The sequence below is a fragment of the Nerophis ophidion genome, linkage group LG17 (genome assembly GCF_033978795.1).
Source record: "Nerophis ophidion isolate RoL-2023_Sa linkage group LG17, RoL_Noph_v1.0, whole genome shotgun sequence".
NCBI classification, from domain to species: domain Eukaryota; kingdom Metazoa; phylum Chordata; class Actinopteri; order Syngnathiformes; family Syngnathidae; genus Nerophis; species Nerophis ophidion.
The window spans coordinates 28206340-28226305 of NC_084627.1; the positions used below are offsets into that span (position 1 = coordinate 28206340).

At 38.5% G+C, this 19966-nt stretch overlaps 1 protein-coding gene across 1 annotated transcript; it reads right to left on the minus strand.

Annotated features, from left to right (window-relative positions):
* Positions 1-1964: 1964 nt before the first annotated feature.
* LOC133536292 (T-box-containing protein TBX6L-like) lies at positions 1965-19748 on the minus strand. Its single transcript, XM_061876707.1, has 9 exons — positions 19627-19748; positions 19401-19506; positions 19224-19326; positions 8135-8299; positions 7928-8074; positions 7777-7853; positions 4610-4668; positions 4325-4538; positions 1965-2530 (listed from the first exon to the last, which is right to left on the minus strand). The coding sequence occupies exons 1-9, from the start codon at positions 19640-19642 to the stop codon at positions 2380-2382; spliced, it is 1038 nt and encodes a 345-aa protein (XP_061732691.1). The 5' UTR covers positions 19643-19748; the 3' UTR covers positions 1965-2379.
* Positions 19749-19966: the final 218 nt, after the last annotated feature.

The following is a 19966-nucleotide window of genomic DNA, read 5'->3' on the forward strand; positions in this document are numbered from 1 at the left end:
TTACTGTGTCTTTAATCACCAAATCATATTTACTGTGTCTTCAATCACACTTACTGTGTCTTTAGTCACCAAATCACACTTACTGTGTCTTTAGTCACCAAATCACACTTACTGTGTCTTTAGTCCACCAAATCACACTTACTGTGTCTTTAGTCACCAAATCACACTTACTGTGTCTTTAGTCACCAAATCACACTTACTGTGTCTTTAATCACAGTTACTGTGTCTTTAATCACCAAAAACACACTTTCTTTGTCTTTAATCACCAAATCACGCTTACTGTGTCTTTAATCAGCAAACCATATTTACTGTGTCTTTAATCACACTTACTGTATCTTTAAGCAAACCACACTTACTGTGTCTTTAATCACCAAATCATATTTACTGTGTATTCAATCACACTTACTGTGTCTTTAGTCACCAAATCACACTTACTGTGTCTTTAGTCACCAAATCACACTTACTGTGTCTTTAGTCACCAAATCACACTTACTGTGTCTTTAGTCACCAAATCACACTTACTGTGTCTTTAGTCACCAAATCATACTTACTGTGTCTTTAATCACCAAACCACATTTACTATGTCTTTAATCACACTTACTGTGTCTTTAATCACCAAACCACACTTACTGTTTCTTTGATCACCAAACCAGACTTACTGTGTATTTAATCACCAAATCACACTTACTGTGTCTTTAGTCACAAAACCACACTTACTGTGTCCTTAATCACACTTACTGTGTCTTTAATCACCAAATCACACCTACTGTGTCTTTAGTCACCAAACCAAATTTACTGTGTCTTTATTCAGCAAATCAGATTTACTGTGTCTTTAATCACCAAACCACACTTACTGTGTCTTTAACTACCAAACGACACTTCCTGTGTCTTTATACACCAAATCACACTTACTGTGTCTTTAATTACCAAATCCCACTTATTGTGTCTTTAATCACCAAACCACATTTACTGCGTTTTTAATCACACTTACTGTGTTCTTAATCACCAAATCACACTTACTGTGTCTTTAATCACCAAATCACACTTACTGTGTCTTTAATCACCAAATCACACTTACTGTGTCTTAAATCCCCAAACCACATTTAATGTGTCTTTAATCAAAAATACTGTGTCTTTAATCACCAAATCACTGACTGTATCTTTAATCACGGAATCACACTTACCGTATCTTTATTCACAGAATCACACTTACTGTATTTTTAATCACCAAACCACACTTACGTTGTCTTTTGATGACAAACAAGTCATTTCTTCTCCCTGAAGGTTGAAAAAAATTATACTGACAGATGTTTGTTTCTTTGTGTGACTTTTAAAATATTTAGAGCACATACGTTTGTGTCTTCTGCTGGGAGAAACTTGACAGGCCATGTTGGCCATTCTTACACTCTGCTGTGGAATGTTCATGCAGTCAGCATAAAAAAAATATTTTTTGTCTTTATATATTATTTGGAATAGTCCCATATTTTACACCGCACAGGTGTAAAATATGGGACATTAAGCATTTTATCTTTCTTACTAAACATATTCCTTCTTTGAATTTCCACAGACAAAAATGCATGTACTGCATGTAATTGCAAATCTTTGATCTGATTATTCAACAATGTTTATACTATCATACTGTATATTCCCCCAACATTTTTATGAGAATAAATATGTGCTATTTACCTTAACTTGTGATTTCAAAGCAAGTTATCCATCAATCTGTACTTTAGAAAAAAACAAAACATTGACTAAGGCGAGAATACATTTATATTCACATTTACAACTATGGTGGGCAGCCATAACTGCAAATAACAGCTATTGGCACTGTTAGAATTTTTAGTGGTATATTTAACAGGCTAAAATTGTGAGTTCAGAAATGTTATACTCAAAAAAGTCTGAAACCGCTATAATTAGTCTATATTTTACTAACACATTGAATACAAATACTGTTTGACATCTAGCATCAAACAAAAACATAGTAAATGCGGAAGTAAACATTTGTGTACGTTTTATTCACTAAAAATAAAAACAAATAAAAAAAATCACCCCTTCAATAGAAAAAACATGTCATATCTCTCGGGTCCTCATGATACTGTAGATAATATTTGTGTTTTCAACGCTATTGTAATACTTTTTAGGCAATAACTGACACAAAATCAATGAAACTTAATATGACACCATATTGTTCTCTGGGTTCATATTTCCAAGCTGACTGGAAAAAAGGCCCAGTATGCTGTAAAAAAAAACAATATATTGCACAGCACAAAATAGGCTAAATATAAGATGTAAGAAATACAAAGTTTGGGAATACAATACACGCCTGGTATGAAAGCTTATACACATTTATACATATCTGTACATCATCACTGTCTGACTTCACCAGCAGGAGTAGGAGAAGAGCGGGTACTGGTTCCAGTCGGCAGTGTTGCCGTGGTGATGGTGGTAGCCATGTTGGGGAGCGCCCTGTTCAGCCAGGGCGAGCGGGTGGGATGATGTCTCCGCGTCATTGCAGGAGAGTGCATATCTGCTGGAAAACATATCAACATTCACCTTTTAGGATAGGATCAACTTTTTATTCATCCCACAATGGGGAAATTAAGTTGTTGCAGTGCAGGTTTTTACATACAGTAACAGAAGTGAAACAGCATTGAATACTACAAATTGCTCACCAGTATGTATAGATAGAAGATCAAACATATTTAACATATGCAAGCACATAATCAGGTTTCATCAAACATATATTAACGTTGTTGCCCTAGGGAAACTGGATAACACATGGCACACAGGCAGCTTAACCCAGTGGTTCTCAAATGGGGGTACACGTACCCTTGGGGGTACTTGAAGGTATGCCAAGGGGTACGTGAGATTTTTTTTTAAATATTCTAAAAATAGCAACAATTCAAAAATCCTTTATAAATATTTATTGAATAATACTTCAACAAAATATGAATGTTAGTTCATAAACTGTGAAAAGAAATGCAACAATGCAATATTCAGTGTTGACAGCTAGATTTTTTGTGGACATGTTCCATAAATATTGATGATAAAGATTTCTTTTTTTGTGAAGAAATGCTTAGAATTAAGTTCATGAATCCAGATGGATCTCTATTACAATCCCCAAAGAGGGCACTTTAAGTTGATGATTACTTCTATGTGTAGAAATCTTTATTTATAATTGAATCACTTGTTTATTTTTTAACAAGTTTTTAGTTAATTTATATCTTTATTTCCAAATAGTTCAAGAAGGACCACTACAAATGAGCAATATTTTGCACTGTTATACAATTTAATAAATCAGAAACTGATGACATAGTGCTGTATTTTACTTCTTTATCTCTTCTTCCATCCATTCATTTTCTACCGCTTATTCCCTTTGGGGTTGCGGGGGGCAGAAGGCGGGGTTTTAAACCAAAAATGCTTCACTCTGATTAGGGGGTACTTGAATAAAAAAAATGTTCACAGGGGGTACATCACTGAAAAAAGGTTGAGAACCACCAACTTAACCTATTGTTACTATAACAATGTACAAGGTTTAAACAGTTCACTTCTCTTTCTTCCTGTCCATGTATCTGCTCCCTTTTGTATTTCAAGTTATCATTACATATGTACTGTTGCATTTGAACAACTGTATTGTTGATAATAGAGGTAATTATGTTATTATTCATTATCAGTAGTGTTATTTCTATTGGTATTTGTATTGCTCCATTTGTAGTGTAATAATGTTCGTTGTCATTTCTGTGTTATTAATATTTATGTCACTAACTGCTTCCTTGCTATCACTTTTACTTATTTGTACATATCCTATTTGCTGATGTTGTTCTGTTGTTGTTGTCGTCTCTCTGTCTTGACCCCACAATTTCCCCCCCTGTATTCTCTTTCTATCCCCTCCTGCTCTGGTTCGGCTGCACCAAATAATAATATAAACACATTTAATAAAGTCGAATAAGGCAACAAGAGAAGTACCCCCCACTTCTATTTTGTTAAGTAAATATGTACAGGATATGGACATCTACATCAACTATATGATTTGCCTGAGAAGCTGGACAGGACAAAAAAAACAAAACAAGATCAAATACAACAAAAACAAAAACAACTTGGTAACTCTCAGACTCAAATCATGAAAACAATCGATTACCACACTTAAATAACAAACTGACTTAAAATAATACTTTTTTTTATCACTATAATGCTATTTTATTTCAATGTAATTGACTGGAATGTCATTATTATGATTTTTTTCACTGGTTGGCTAAGAGAAATGGCAGGCAGCTGTACCTAATAAAGCGGCCAGTGAGAGAGTATTTCAACATTGACGTCTCACCTTAAATCCGACCTGTAGGGCTGATAGGTCACAGATGCAGGCACCATCTGCTCGTCACAGCTGTAGTCGTACTCCTGCAGATCCGCAGCTTCTCCATGGGGACTCTGGGAAGGGTCCCGAGACCAGCTGGGATGCGGACCCTCCCTCCTGGTCTGTTCTCGGACCACAACCTGCTTCTCGTCTGGCTGAGCGGTAGAAGTCGTCCTCTGCGGGCCTAAGACAGCGAATACAAGAGTTATTGTTATCATTGGAATAGAAACATGCTTGCAGTTGATGACATCTTACCTGAAGGAACGCTGCATGGAATATTCCAGTCTGGGGACATTTTGTTCGAAGAACGACACCTAAAAACATACAAAAACTTTGAAAATGTCGATGACAACAACAGCATCTTCAATCCTTAAAAATGGTTTCAACCCTAAACAGGACAATTTAAAAATACATTCAGTTATATAACTTCTGTAAAAAAGGTCACATTTTAAATAAAAACACCTGGTCCTGATCAGGGTCACAGGTGGGCAGGATTTTGAGCAAAGGGAACTTTTTTCCAAGCTGCAATGCCTCTTCTAGAATATTCTAGCACTGTGGTTGTTTCCGCCAAGTATCACCTCAGAGAACACTTGGCTCTCCAAGTACCACCATAATGACCAATAATAAAATACAGTAGCGTAGTAGGCCCAAGTCCATATTAAAAACAAAGCAGAGGTTGTGTTTATTAAGTAAATTTCATATTTTTGGCCACTGTGACATCACACACAGTGCACACACATCATCAACAATGATACTTTGTATACAGTGCATATTTTGGCATACCACTGTGTCATGATCCAAGACTTGGATCATTTCATGTTCTGTTTTGTTATCACAGCCTGTTTTGTATTTGACGTCTTTAGTTTCTGGTGGCACTTCCTGTTTTGTTTCGGTTGTCAAGTTACGCATTTAGTGTCACCAATTTCTTGTTTTTGATCACGCCCCTGAGGATTTCTGCCCCTATACATTCCTGTCTTTGTTTGCCTTTCGTCCTCGGACTTTAGTTTGCTACACGCAACAGATGACGTCGCATTCCCGCATTGTGGTAAAATACTTTTGTTATTCGATTAGCTTCCATGCTTTTTTGTTTGTTTGCTTGTCCCTAGTTTACATACTAGCACTTTTTGTTCATTCTAGCTCCCACGCTAGTTCTGTTGGTTTTTGTTAGTACCTTTGTGCCAGTGTCTTTGGTTCTTAGTCTGTTTATTAGTGTGTTAATAAATCATTATCCTTACCCTCACGCTGTGTTCCATCCTCCGCTGCAACCACGAGAGAACAACTTTTCACTACGATGCCAGCTAGACGTCACAGCCTGTGTATTACTAGTGTTACACCTACCACAGTTTTAGAATCACTGATATAGATCAATATATGTTAAGATATCTGAACAAAACATCCACATCTTAGTAAATGACTGTAATATCTCATCCAATCCCCGTTATTATTATTATTGTTATTATTACTATTTACTACTTACTACATCTTGCAAGAAATGTGTACACTTCTTCATCATAATAGTAAATCATCAAAGCTTATATACAGTAAGATGCAAGGGGTCTTCAACCATTTTGGTTTTCAGGTCCTATTCCTTGGAGGATGTTGGCCTGTCACAATTGTTTTTGTTTTAAACTTATGTGTTTACAGAATAACACCATTTACTGAACAGTCCATGAACAGAAAAGTTGTATATTATTTGCAATGTATTCAGTTAAAACAATGTATATGAAGAATAGGTTCCGGCCTCAACAAAAGTACATATTTTAATAAAAGTTTGAACACTTTGAACACAACACAAAGGGCTACACAGAACTGTATTTCAAACAAACATCACAAGGGGGTGATGGATCAACTTTTTCTATATAATAACAAAGTCAAAACAACAACGAGCTAAACTGTCGTCATTTGCAGTCGCCCTGGTGACACACACACACACACACACGCGCACGCACGCACGCACCCACGCACACACATGCACACACACACACACACACACACACACACACACACACACACACACACAGTGTGAAATCACTAAACTCCTCAAGTTTAGCAGCCAGGTTGCAAGAATGATTGGGATTAAAAACTAAATGCCACTTGGTCAATATTCTGGGCGTGCAGTGGAAAGGAAGCGGGAGGAAGGACAACGCTGTGAATACTTCCTGAATCTTTCAAACCACACATTACTTGTCCTTTGATTTCTTTGGGCACATGTTGAGCTAGCAAAACCAGAAAAATGGAAAAAGGCAAAAATCCAAAAGAAAAGTAGCAATTAGCCCAGTAGCTAATGACAGCACTGCTTTGCTGACTAAACAAACAAAGCAAGCAGCCTGTCCGCAAAGGATGTGCTGCCGGGCACAAAATGGCTTCACGATGGGACACAATGGGTGAAAGAAAAGTTCATACTCTGAGATAAGGTTTGTTTACCAAAGCATATTTTTTGTTAGGATCCGCTGCCCGGATCATATTTTGATTCAGGTTTTTGAGTCTTTTTGTATTTTCTGTTTGTTTTGGACTCTTTCAGTTCCTGGTGGTACTTCCTTGTTTAGTCTGTCACCATAGTCACACATTAGTTTCACCTGCCCCTTGTTTTTGACGCTCACTTGTTTTTGTAATTACTGACCTGATTTAAGCCTGCCTTCTTTGTTCACTCGTCCTTGCCTCCTACTTTGTGTGACACGCAACAGTGACGACCCTGATTCTCGATTCTGGTAACCAGTTTTGTACTCGCTAGCTTCCGCGCTATGCTTTTGTTTTTTTCTAGCTGCCATGCTAGTTCTGTTTGTTTTGCCTTTTGTGCCTAGTACCAGTTTTTCTGTTTCATAGTCTGTTTTATTTATTAAGTAAATCTTTGGTTCTTACCTTCACGCTCTGTCCGTAGCCTGACTGCATCAAGAATGAACGAACCCGCAACACGATGCGCCACAAAAACGTCACAGTAGGAGGCAAGCTGAAAAAAGTTATTTCGCTGCGGGCTTTTCAGAGGTCGACCAAGGTACTTGGGCTGTACTCCGAGCAATGAAGGAAGAGACGCTCTGCTGTTCGCTGGACGAAGACATGATGTGGGGACCTGGTTGGTTTCTGGTCCCGCTTGACTCCGTGCTATGCTTTTGTTTTTTTTTAGCTCCCATGCTAGTTCTGTTTGTTTTGCCTTTTGTGCCTAATACCAGTTTTTCTGTTTCATAATCTGTTTTATTTATTAAATAAATCTTTGGTTCTTACCTTCACGCTGTGTCCGTAGCCCGACTGCATCAAAAAAGAACGAACCCGCATCATGATGCCCCGCAAACTTCACATTTTTATTCGATCTGAGGTTTGTTGGTATGTATTGTGGGCAAAAATGGCCGCCGGGCTTTACTTTGAACAGCCCTGTTCTAGATCATCTTTTCTTCCATTCTTCTTTTGCCCCATTGAAACTTTCTTACCTTTTCCCTTGTGAATGTGTTCCTCCCTCTCGGAATGCTTTCGCGAACGGATTGTGCTCAATCTTCAACTTTGTGATCTCGTGGGGAATAAAAGATGGCGGTTAGCGTCAATAAATGTACGGCACACGTTACCCACAATGCACCGCGATACCTTTGGGTTCTGGTAGGCGGTGACTGCGATGAAGGTCATCTCTGGGAAGCAGAAGGGCAGGAAGGGGGCCCAGCGGACCAAGTATGGACTGTCAGTCTGGATGACGTAGAACCTGGGGTAGTAGCGATGCATGGAGGCAAGGATGATCTGATGACAACAGATGGGATCAAACATGGTGACTTCACATGACCATCACGTGTCCCTTACGTGGCCGTGCTGGTCCAAGGTGTTGTTGGTGAGCTTGGTCTTCAGAAAGGACAAGGACTGCTTCATCCAGTGACTCCCGAGTGCCGGGGAGTCAGGGTGCATGTAAGAGCGACATGGCGGCTGAGGCTCCGCCTTCCCCGCCACTTCCCACTGCTCCCTTTTCCACTGTAGACGACAAGAAGAAAGGCTCACTTTGTCATTCTTGCTTTGTGAAAATAGCAGCCTGATCTTCCTGTCCTTCAATCACCTTATGGTGCAGCAAGTTGGCAAGAAAACAACATTGTGGAGTTTGTTTCATTTCTGTGACTACCGACTCTCCTTATACTTTGTCAGCCGCATGTTGCAGAAAATCTCTATCGCAATATATCTGCGTTGGTTTTGCGATGAGGGAGCGACTTGTTCAGGGTGTACCCCCGCCTCCCGCCCAGTGCAGCTGGGATAGGCTCCAGCACCCCTGAGAGGGACAACCGGTGAAAAAATGTTATTGTTATAACCTCTCGCCATAACAATACGGGAGTTGACTCTCTCCAACGGCGAGGAGGTGGAGAGAGTCAACTCCTTCAAGTTCCTCGGCACCCTCATATCTGCTGACCTGTCCTGGACCCAAAATTCAACTGCAGTCATCCGGAAGGCCCAGCGGAGACTCCACTTCCTGAGGGTGCTGAGGAAGAACAGACTGGAGAGACAGCTAATTGTGACCTTCTACTGCTCGGCTGTCGAGAGCCTGCTGACGTACTGCATACAGTAACAGTGTGGTACGCCAGCTGCACTGAAGCAGACAAACAGGCGATTCAGAGGGTCATAAAGTCTGCACAAAAAATCATCGGCTGTCCCCTGCCCTCCCTCAAGGATTTACACGACTCCCGCTGCTTCAAGAAAGCAAAAAACATCACCAAAGACAGCACACACCCTGGCTTCCACCTGTTCAACCTGCTACCATCAGGCAGGCGCTACAGGTGCATCAGAGCCAGAACAAACAGGCTCAGAGACAGTTTCTTTCCCAAAGCTGTCACCATGTTGAGCTCTAACTTCTAATAATAATAATTCACCCCGATACAATATCCTGCCCTAATACCCTACTGTGCAATACTAGCCTTCGAGTGCAATACGTCCGACACTGATTGTTATTTATTACTTCGGTACTCTTGTCTTGTTCTGTATATTGTACAGTATTTTGTATTTCTATAGTGTTTTGTATATTGTACAGGATTGCTTATTATTTTTATTGAATAGTAGTCTGTTTATTTCAATTGTTAGTTTTTTCCTTTATTACGTCTTGTGTTATTTATTTCACCCCATATTTGTTCCCACTACCGCACCTTAAGTTGGAGTCTTTAATCTCGTTATATGCAAATATGATGACAATAAAGTCCATTCTATTCTATTCTTCTATATAGACTATATTGCCAAAAGTATTTGGCCACCTACCTTGACTCACATATGAACTTGAAGTGCCATCCCATTCCTAACCCATAGAGTTCAATATGATGTTGGTCCACCTTTTGCAACTGTTATAGCTTCAACTCTTCTGGGAAGGCTGTCCACAAGGTTGCGGAGTGTGTTCATAGTAGTTTTCCACCATTCTTCCAAAAGCGCATTGGTGAGGTCACACACTGATGTTGGTGGAGAAGGCCTGGCTCTCAGTCTCCGTTCTAAATCATCCCAAAGGTTTTCTATCGGGTTCAGGTCAGGACTCTGTGCAGGCCAGTCAAGTTCATCCACACCACACTCTGTCATCCATGTCTTTATGGACCTTGCTTTGTGCACTGATGCACAGTCATGTTGGAAGAGGAAGGGGCCCGCTCCAAACATGGAAATGCCCAAAATGTTTTGGCATCCTGTAAAATTCAAAGTTCCTTTTACGGGAACTAAGAGGCCAAGGCCAACTCCTGAAAAACTTCACCACACCATAATTCCTCCTCCACCAAAGTTCTCACTCGGCACTATGCAGTCCGAAATGTACCGTTCTCCTGGCAACCTCCAAACCCAGACTCGTCCATCAGAAATTTTACAACTGGATTTGTTGCACAGGTGGCATACTATGACAGTTTCACGCTGGAAATCACTGAGCTCCTGAGAGCGGCCCATTCTTTCACAAATGTTTGTAGAAACAGTTTCCATGCCTAAATTTTATACACCTGTGGCCGGGCCAAGTGATTTATTTATGTATTTACATTAATTGATTAGGACACCTGATTCTGATCATTTGGATTCGTGGCCAAAAACTCAGACTCCTGTTAACATGGCGTGACATATTATATAATTTCCAGTTGTATTATTTCCTCAAAACGATTATTACCGTATTTTCCAGACTATGGAGCGCACTGGTATATAAGCCACACCCACTAAATTTGAGAGGAAAACATTTTTTTTTCTACTTAGTGATTAAATTGACATCAAGTCTGGCTCTTTGAATAAGAGTGCTGGTCCAGCCATCTTTTTTTCTCAATTAGTTCTTGGCGCCATAAAGCCTTCCTTGAAGACAAAGCCTGATGCTTGCGTTGTTTTCGGCTGTATGAACCTTTGAAATCGTGAAAAGGATGAAAGTATCGTCCGAGTTTCTTGAGAGGTAATCAAAAATGGCAAAAGAGTACAAGATTTTATTAAATTTGCTCATGCAAATACTAATACTTCAAATTTTCAAGATCCCTCAAACATCACATTTTGTATTAGAATTACAATCAGACAAAAACAACAATATCAACTAAATATTGAAATGATTAGTCCCTTTTATTACATGCAATATTTTGAGTAAATAATTCAAAATAAGTAAACAATGAAAAGTAATATTGGCTCTAATTTAAATAATTAGTTTTTCGCCCTTTAAAGCTCTCCTGTGTGTCCAGGGACTTATTTCCTGAGTGTGTAAACAATACAAAAAACAACTTTGTGATGATAAAAAATACCAAGCACCAAACATATGCAAATATAATACTTGATATCTTTACTGACAAAATTTGTATCGATACACCCACTTCTGTTTATATTCAAGAGCTCTATCTTAGCGGCTAAAATATCCTCCTACGGTGAGTAGTATAGCGCAGTGGTCCCCAACCACCGGGCCGCGGCCTGGTACCGGGCCGTGGCCCGATTGGTACCGGGCCGCAGAAGAATTTTTAAAGAAATTTTTATAAAAAAAAAAAATTATAATCAAAAATGTTTTTTTTTTGTTTTTTTTTATTAAATCAACATAAAAAACACAATATACACTTACAATTAGTGCACCAACCACAAAAACCTCCCTTTTTCATGACAAAGAAAAAAAAAAAAAAGGATTCCAAAAAGGTGTGGGACCACTGGTATAGCATGTTTAGCTATAGATGGGTTTCCGCTAGCGGCGATTACCCTTAATCCTTTGAGGCAGCCGCCATCTTGTGTGTCAAAACTTTGTTTACTCGTCTGCGGCAGTTTTCTAAATATATTTCCACACTTTTGCAGCAACAATGACGTCCGCTTCGGGAAATTTGAAAGAAGTCGTAAAAGTTCCCTACAGACAGACGATAGATGGGGTTTGCAAAGACAGGTATTTACAGAAATTGAAGGATATTGGCGATAAAGATCCGTATGAGATGGGAAAGCACGAATGGACTATGGACTTGAAATGTTATCCTGATATAACTTACCCCGACATCGTCAACTATTTGGTGAACAATGTTAGTGCCTACACTCTGGATGAGCTCAAGGGCTACAAGTCGCTCGAAGCGTACAATTACTTTGTGTGTGGATGGGTACAGGAAATGAAACTGGCTACAATGGAAGATAAATGTGTGCTCATCGCTGGTGTTCGTCACTCTCAGAGATCAACTGATTCGTGTTTGGTGTCATGGCTCATATCAGAGAAGACGGCTCGTGTTTTATCAGGACACTGTACATGTATGGCAGACATTGGCGAAATATGTTCATATGTTTCTGCATTGTTGTTTGCGTTTGAAGCGACCGTCAAGATGCGGGACAACACGACAGTCACACAGGAAAAATCTTACTGGCTACTTCCATCTGCAGTCAAGAAAGTTGGGTACAAGACCATACAGGACATACAGGACATACAGGACATTCGCCAAGACAATGAAGAGAAAGCTAGACAAGGCAATCGTATCCGGAGATACACCGGCACCATTAAAACTGAGGAAACTACCGGAGGTACAGAAGGGGACACAAGATGAACTGTCAGACTTGTACAGAGAATTAAAAACCAAACGAAAAATTAAGCCTGTCTTACTTTCTCTGATTCCAGGATATGCTAAAGACTATCGTCCAGAAGCACTTGATAAAAAGTACCTAAAAGTATTTTCAGAACTATATGATTCTAACTATGCAACTGCATAGTTTAGGGTTACTTGATTTAATTTATTCAAATTTTAATAAAATCGTCCAAAAATAAGCGGCGATTGCCTATATTATATATAGAAGGTTATATTTGTGCAACAACGACGTCAGATGTCGAGCGTTACTAAGTACAAGCACAGGTACAGTAGTTCCTCCTATGTTTTAATATCTATTCTAACCATAACACATTGTATCATCGATACAGAGAGCAACATAATTCAAAGTACCTGTTACAAAATGATCAGAGCAAACTTTATAATGTCGTTTTGCTGGATCAGGGGTAAATCCCACTCGATTGATTCTAGCTAGCCACAGGTTGCGCCTTTCTGTCAACAGTCGCTCGGTTTCTTTTACCTGTTTTACTATAACCTTAAGGATATTGTAGTACTTTGTTGTTCTTTGTCCTGAATTGGCGCGGTTTACACAGCCCCAAACGACCCATTCTCACGTTACGAGTGTTTGTTTTGACACACAAGATGGCGGACAAGATTGTGGGACGGGTGTGACGTCATCGGAAACCCATGTATTCCTCCTGCTACAGTAAAAATGTTACGTGTAACAAAAATAATTAACTTGCCACCTTCGAGATTTAGACACGGATTTGCACTGTGGAGGGACGTTAGCTGGGTCAACACAATGTACCGTATTTTTCGGATTATAAATCGCTCCGGAGTATACGTCGCACTGGCTGAAAATGCATAATAAAGAAGGAAAAAATATATATATGCCGCACTGGAGTAGAAGTCCATTTTTGGGGGAAATGTATTTGGTAAAAATCCAACACCAAGAATAAACATTTGAAAGGCAATTTAAAATAAATAAAGAATAGTGAACAACAGGCTGAATAAGTGTACGTTATATGAGGCATAAATAACCAACTGAGAAGGTGCCTGCTATGTTAACCTAACATATTATGGTAAGAGTCATTCAAATAAATATAACATATAGAACATGCTATACATTTACCAAACAATCTGTCACTCCTATTCCATAAATCCCATGAAATCTTCTTCCTCGATGTCGCTTCTAAACAACTCTGCCAACTCCAAAGGTATGCGCAGCTTCCTCTTGTCGTTTTCTGCTGCATATTTCACTACGTCCAGCTTGTTATCTGCAGTACATTATTTCCTTTTTGGTGCCATTTTTGTTCAGCCCTTCTCAGTTTTTATAAGTTACCACCAACGATGAAATGATCCATTTTAATAGCTATGGCAGTAGCATATAGCATATAGCATATAGCAGTTAGCATCCCATGACCCACGATGCACTTCTGCTATGACCCTCCCCCGCCGAATTCTTATTGGTTGACGTGTGTGTGACGATTGCTGACATTTTCTCCGTCTCTTCCGCGAATTACACTAATAATTTTATTTGATATTTTACGGTAATGTGTTAATAATTTCACACATTAGTCGCTCCGGAGTATATGTCGCACCCCCGGCCAAACTAGTCCGAAAAATACGGTGGCATCCTCACTTTCGCGCGCTTGTCGCTGTCAAATTTCTGGGACACAGCTAGAATGTGTCCCCAACAGGCATTATCATGATGTAACGGTAGTATCTAAAAACCCTCATTTTTATTAATATAATTTATATCGTTTATCGCCTATATCCCACAACCTTATGTGGCAGTGACGCTTCCTCCAGACATTTAAAAGACATTGTCTTTGTTTGCTCTCTTGCCAACTCTCCCTGTCCGATATATCGATATGTGGGGCAGCCAAGCCTCCTGCCCCTCATTAATACTTTGTTTGTATTACATTTGTCTGACGGTTGGCTCGGTGGTGAAAAACTAAACATATCTGATGTATGAGACAGCAAGTGACCACGTCAACAAGATGAATGCCAGGTTGCCAAGGAAACAGCATGGACAAAATGGCATGAATAATATTTGCCTCTTACTGACTGTGTTTCTGCCAACTTTTGCTGTTCCTTACCAAATATTTGGGGCAACAAAGCCTTGTGCCCAACATGAATTGAGCACAAGGTTGCGTGGCAAAAAAGCTTCTATATTATCGTTACAACGTGATAATGCATGTTGATGACACATTCGAGCTGTGTCCGACAAATTTGGTAGCGAGAGGCATACAATCAAGACCTTCAACCAATGTAGCGTCCTCTCCTCCTTGGTGGCAAATCAAATATGTTTCTTACAAGTATCAGTATCACTGGAACAGCTCAACATGCTACACTATACACCAGGGGTCACCAACGCTGTGCCCGCGGGCACCAGGTCGCCCGTAAGGACCAGATGAGTCGCCCGCTGGCCTGTTCTAAAAATACCTCAAATAGCAGCACTTACCAGTGAATTGCCTCTATTTTTTTTTATTTACTAGGAAGCTGGTCTCGCTTTGCTCGACATTTTTAATTCTAAGAGAGACAAAACTCAAATAGAATTTGAAAATCCAACAAAATATTTTAAAGACTTGGTCTTCACTTGTTTAAATTAATTCATTTATTTTTTTACTTTGCTTCTTATAAAATTAGAAAGACAATTTTAGAGAAAAAATACAACCACAAAAATGATTTTATGATTTTTAAATACATATACCTTTTTACCTTTTAAATTCCTTCCTCTTCTTTCCTGACAATTGAAATCAATGTTCAAGTAATTTTTTTTATTGTAAAGAATAATAAATACATTTTAACTTAATTCTTCATTTTAGCTTCTGTTTTTTCGACAAAGAATATCTGTGAAATATTTCTTCAAACGTATTATGATTAAAATTCCAAAAATTATTCTGGCAAATCTAGAAAATCTGTAGAATCAAATTTAAATCTTATTTCAAAGTCTTCTGATATTCTTTTAGAATTTTTTTTCTGGAAAATCAAGAAGAAATAATGATTTGTCTTTGTTAGAAATATAGCTTGGTCCAATTTGTTATATATTCTAACAAAGTGCAGATTGGATTTCAACCTATTTAAAACATATCATCACAATTCTAAAATTAATCTTAATCAGAAAAAATTACTAATGATGTTCCATAAATTATATTTTTATAATTTTTTTTAAAGATTCGAATTAGCTAGTTTTTCTATTCATTTTTTTTTCGGTTGAATTTTGAATTTTAAAGAGTCGAAATTGAAGATAAACTATGTTTCAAAATTCAATTTTAATTTTTTAGTGTTTTTTCCTCTTTTAAACTGTTCAATTAAGTATTTTTTTCATCATTTATTCTCTACAAAAAACCTTCTGTAAAAGGGAAAAAAATGTACGACAGAATGACAGACAAAATACCTATTTTCATATATGTATAGATTTATTTTTTAAAGGCAAATTGAGCAAATTGGCTATTTCTGGCAATTTATTTAAGCGTGTATCAAACTGGTAGCCCTTCGCATTAAACAGTACCCAAGAAGTAGCTCTTGGTTTCAAAAGGTTGGTGACCCTTGATATACACTGTAGGAGGATACAAGTTTGCATAACTAACTGCTAAGTTCTTAAATGTAATCAACAGTAACGATACCAAGTATAGTATCAGTGTGTGGCCGACACTAAAGTGTTTGGATCGATATTATTTTTGTCGTTTTTGTTATTGTTCGCAAAATCAGGAAATAAGTCTCCTTAAAGGCAAAAAGCAAATGATTTAAATCAGAGGCAATATTAGTTGTTTCGTATGTTTACCCTTCTTGCACATTTTTTTTTTGTCAAAATATCGTATGTAATAAAAGGGAATAAGGAAATAATGTTCATATTTAATTGATATGGTTTCCCTACTATGCTGTGTTTTTGTCTGATTATCAAAATGATCAAAAATTTAATTATTCAATGGCCTTGAAAGACATGCAGCTGGGGATAGGTTGATTGGCAACACTAAATTGGCCCTAGTGTGTGAATGTTGTCTGTCTATCTGTGTTGGCCCTGCGATGAGGTGTCGACTTGTCCAGGGTGTACCCCGCCTTCCGCCCGATTGTAGCTGAGATAGGCGCCAGCGCCCCCCGCGACCCCAAAAGGGAATAAGCGGTAGAAAATGGATGGATGGATGGCCTTGAACATTTTAAATATCACTATCAGTATTATTATGACCAAAACTGTGCCATTTTACACAGAAAGTAACCAGATATTAACAATAAATTAGCAAGTTGATTTGAGAAAATAATATAAAGTTGGAAATAATGCAGAATAATATTGCATTTCAGCAGCCAAATTAGGAGCCATTTTGAAATAGTTCTGTTTACATGCCACATAATATATGGTTATCACAAGAGGTTGCAATATAGATTGTAAGCGATCCCTAATTGAAGCCCACATTATCTGCCTAATGATGTGAGCATGAAATATCATCAATGACATAATTCTGTTGCACAACATTGCTGCTCTTGCCGTCTAGCTAGAACAGTGGTTCTTAACCTGGGTTCGATCGAACCCTAGGGGTTTGGTGAGTCGGCCTCAGAGGTCCGGTGGAGCCTCTGCCGCTGAGGTGAAGATACACCTGACTCATCGTGTAAATAAAAACTTCTCCCTATTGGCGTGTTACAGATTTATTGATTGATTGATTGATACTTTTATTAGTAGATTGCATATTCAATTGTACATATTCCGTACAATTGACCACTAAATGGTAACACCCCAATAAGTTTTTCAACTTGTTTAAGTCGGGGTCCATGTTAATCAATTCATGGTTTGGATACACCCAAACAATGTTCTTTCTAATTTTCCATTTGATTTGCAGGTGTTTAATGTGTTATGAGTTCAAGCACTGTGTTGGTTTTGGTCTTTGAACAAGGTGATATTTATCCATCCATCCATTTTTTACCGCTCATTCCCTTTGGGGGCGCTGGTAAGGTGATATTCATGCATAGTTCATTCTGTGCACCAGTAAAAAAAACATACCGTATTTTTCGGACTATAAGTCGCACTTTTTTTCATAGTTTGGCTGGGGGTGCGACTTATACTCCGGAGCGACTTATGTGTAAAAGTTTTAACACATTACCGTAAAATATCAAATCATATTATTTAGCTCATTCACGTAAGAGACTAGACGTATAAGATTTCATGGGATTTATGGATTAGGAGTGACAGATTGTTTGGTAAACGTATAGCATGTTCTTTATATTAAAGTTATTTGAATGACTCTTACCATAATATGTTAGGTTAACATACCAGGCACCTTCTCAGTTGGTTATTTATGCCTCATATAACGTACACTTATTCAGCCTGTTGTTCACTATTTTTATTCATTTTAAATTGCCTTTCAAATGTCTATTCTTGGTGTTGGATTTTATCAAATAAATTTCCCCCAAAAATGCGACTTATACTCCAATGCGACTTATATATGTTTTTTCCTTCTTTATTATGCATTCTCGGCGGGTGCGACTTATACTCCAAAAAATACGGTATAACTTTATCTTGAATTTGAAAAACATTTTTATTTTTCACTAGTGTGTGAATGTGAGTGTGAATGTTGTCTGTCTATCTGTGTTATGTGAGGTTGAATGTTGTCTGTCTATCTGTGTTGGCCCTGCGATGAGGTGGCGACTTGTCCAGGGTGTACCCTGCCTTCCGCCTGATTGTAGCTGAGATAGGCGCCAGCGCCCCCCGCGACCCCGAAAGGGAATAAGCGGTAGAAAATGGATGGATGGATAAAGAAGGGATTCGGTGAAGGCGCATATGAAACTGGTGGGGTTCGGTACCTCCAACAAGGTTGAGAACCACTGAGCTAGACATTTTCTTTAAAAATTTTTTACATTTTTATTTTTTTTTTGTCCAGCTTCTCAGGCAAATCATATAGTTGATGTAGATGCCCATATCGGCTGTTCAGATTTACTTTACAAAAGAGAAGTGTAGGATACTTCTCTTGTTGCCTTATTTGAATTTGACTTTATTAAATGTATTTATATTATCATTTGGTGCAGCCGGGCCGGAGCAGGAGGGGATAGAAAGAGAAAAAAAGAAAGACAGAGGGGGAAATTGTGGGGATGAGATGGGGATTAGACAGAGAGACAAAAACAACAACAGCAAATACAACAATAGAACAACACCAGCACATACGTAATAAGTACAAATATGATCGTAAAAGTGATAGCAAATAAGCAGTTAGTGAAATAAATAATATAGTAATGACAATGAGCATTTTTACACTAAAACTGGAGCAATACAAATACCAATAGAAAAAGCGCTATTGATCATGAACAAAACCAATCGTTTATCTCTATTATCAACAATAAAGTTGTTCAAATGCAACGATACGTATACATAATGATAGCTAGAAAGATAATAAAAATAAATAAATAAATGAAATAAAAAAGACTAAAAAAAGGAATACCGAAAGATGAAAGGGAAGAGAGAGAGGCAACCTATATTAATCTTGTAGATTGTTATAGTAACAATGGGTTAAGCTCTGTCAATATGCCTTGTGTTACCCAGAGAAAGACATTTTCATACACCACTAGACAGATGGGGGGGCACTTTAATTAATTTTCTTGTTAGTATGTTGTTCTGAAATTAAAGAAAAACAGAAAGTAAAATTAGGGAGACCGCTATGTAACATTTTTTTTGTTCACTGTCTTTTTTTATACCGTATATAATGTAAAAAACAGAAGTTTGAAGCATTTCAAGCCAGTGTGCTGAAAAGCCGACTGACCAGTGACCAAATGGGGCCCTAAAGTGATGGGAGCCGCTTGACGAGTCACTGGACGAGCTCACTGGCTGGGATGCTAATTAATTGAGCTTCCAGCTGAGCGCACACAAACAGGAAGCGGTGAAGACTTTGAAATGTAAGCTGGATGTCTGCATGCAGACTACAAGGCTCTTTGGGTTTTACCTTGTATTTGAAGTTGTCTGCAGGAACCATATCCATCATGATGATGTACTTGGTAGAAGGCTGAAGGCCTGTGATACTGAGGCTGCATTGTGGAAACATCCTCCTGGGGGAAAACACAAAAAGTAAACATGTAAAACATGTGAGAATGGGATCTTAAGAAGTAAAAACAGTATTTACCTTCCGTGTTTTGTGATAATCATCTCCGTTCCAATGCAGTGAAAGGACTTCCAGAGATGAGCGTTGTCCAGCGTCATTCTGATGAAGGAGTCGGCGAGTTTGGAGTCTGCAAAAACATTTATTATTCCGAAATATTTATCGAAAGGGACAAGCGGTAGGAAATGGATGGATGGATTTATTAGTCTACCAGTACGAAATGGCTACAAAGTTATGTTTTTCTACTCACCATGAACGTCTTGCATGTTTCCTCCTCTGATTGTGCAGAGAAAGTGCTGCTTGGAGAAGATCTTTCCAAGCCATTCTTGGAGGGCCTGACCCTTGAACTTGATTGGGCATGACCGAGTGGGCGGGGCTACAGCAGACAGACAGAGTGTGGCCAAGGAAGCTGAGTTGCTGGTGTGCTTCCACATCAAATTGTTAAGACTGTATGTAGATTTTTGATATCAGTGTGACATTCTGATACCAGGAAGGTGCGATATTTAACTCTTGTGCTTTTCATTTTGGAGACTTTTGTGACAACACAGCTTCTAAAAATACAAAAATATTCATCAAACGTATAAGTGAAG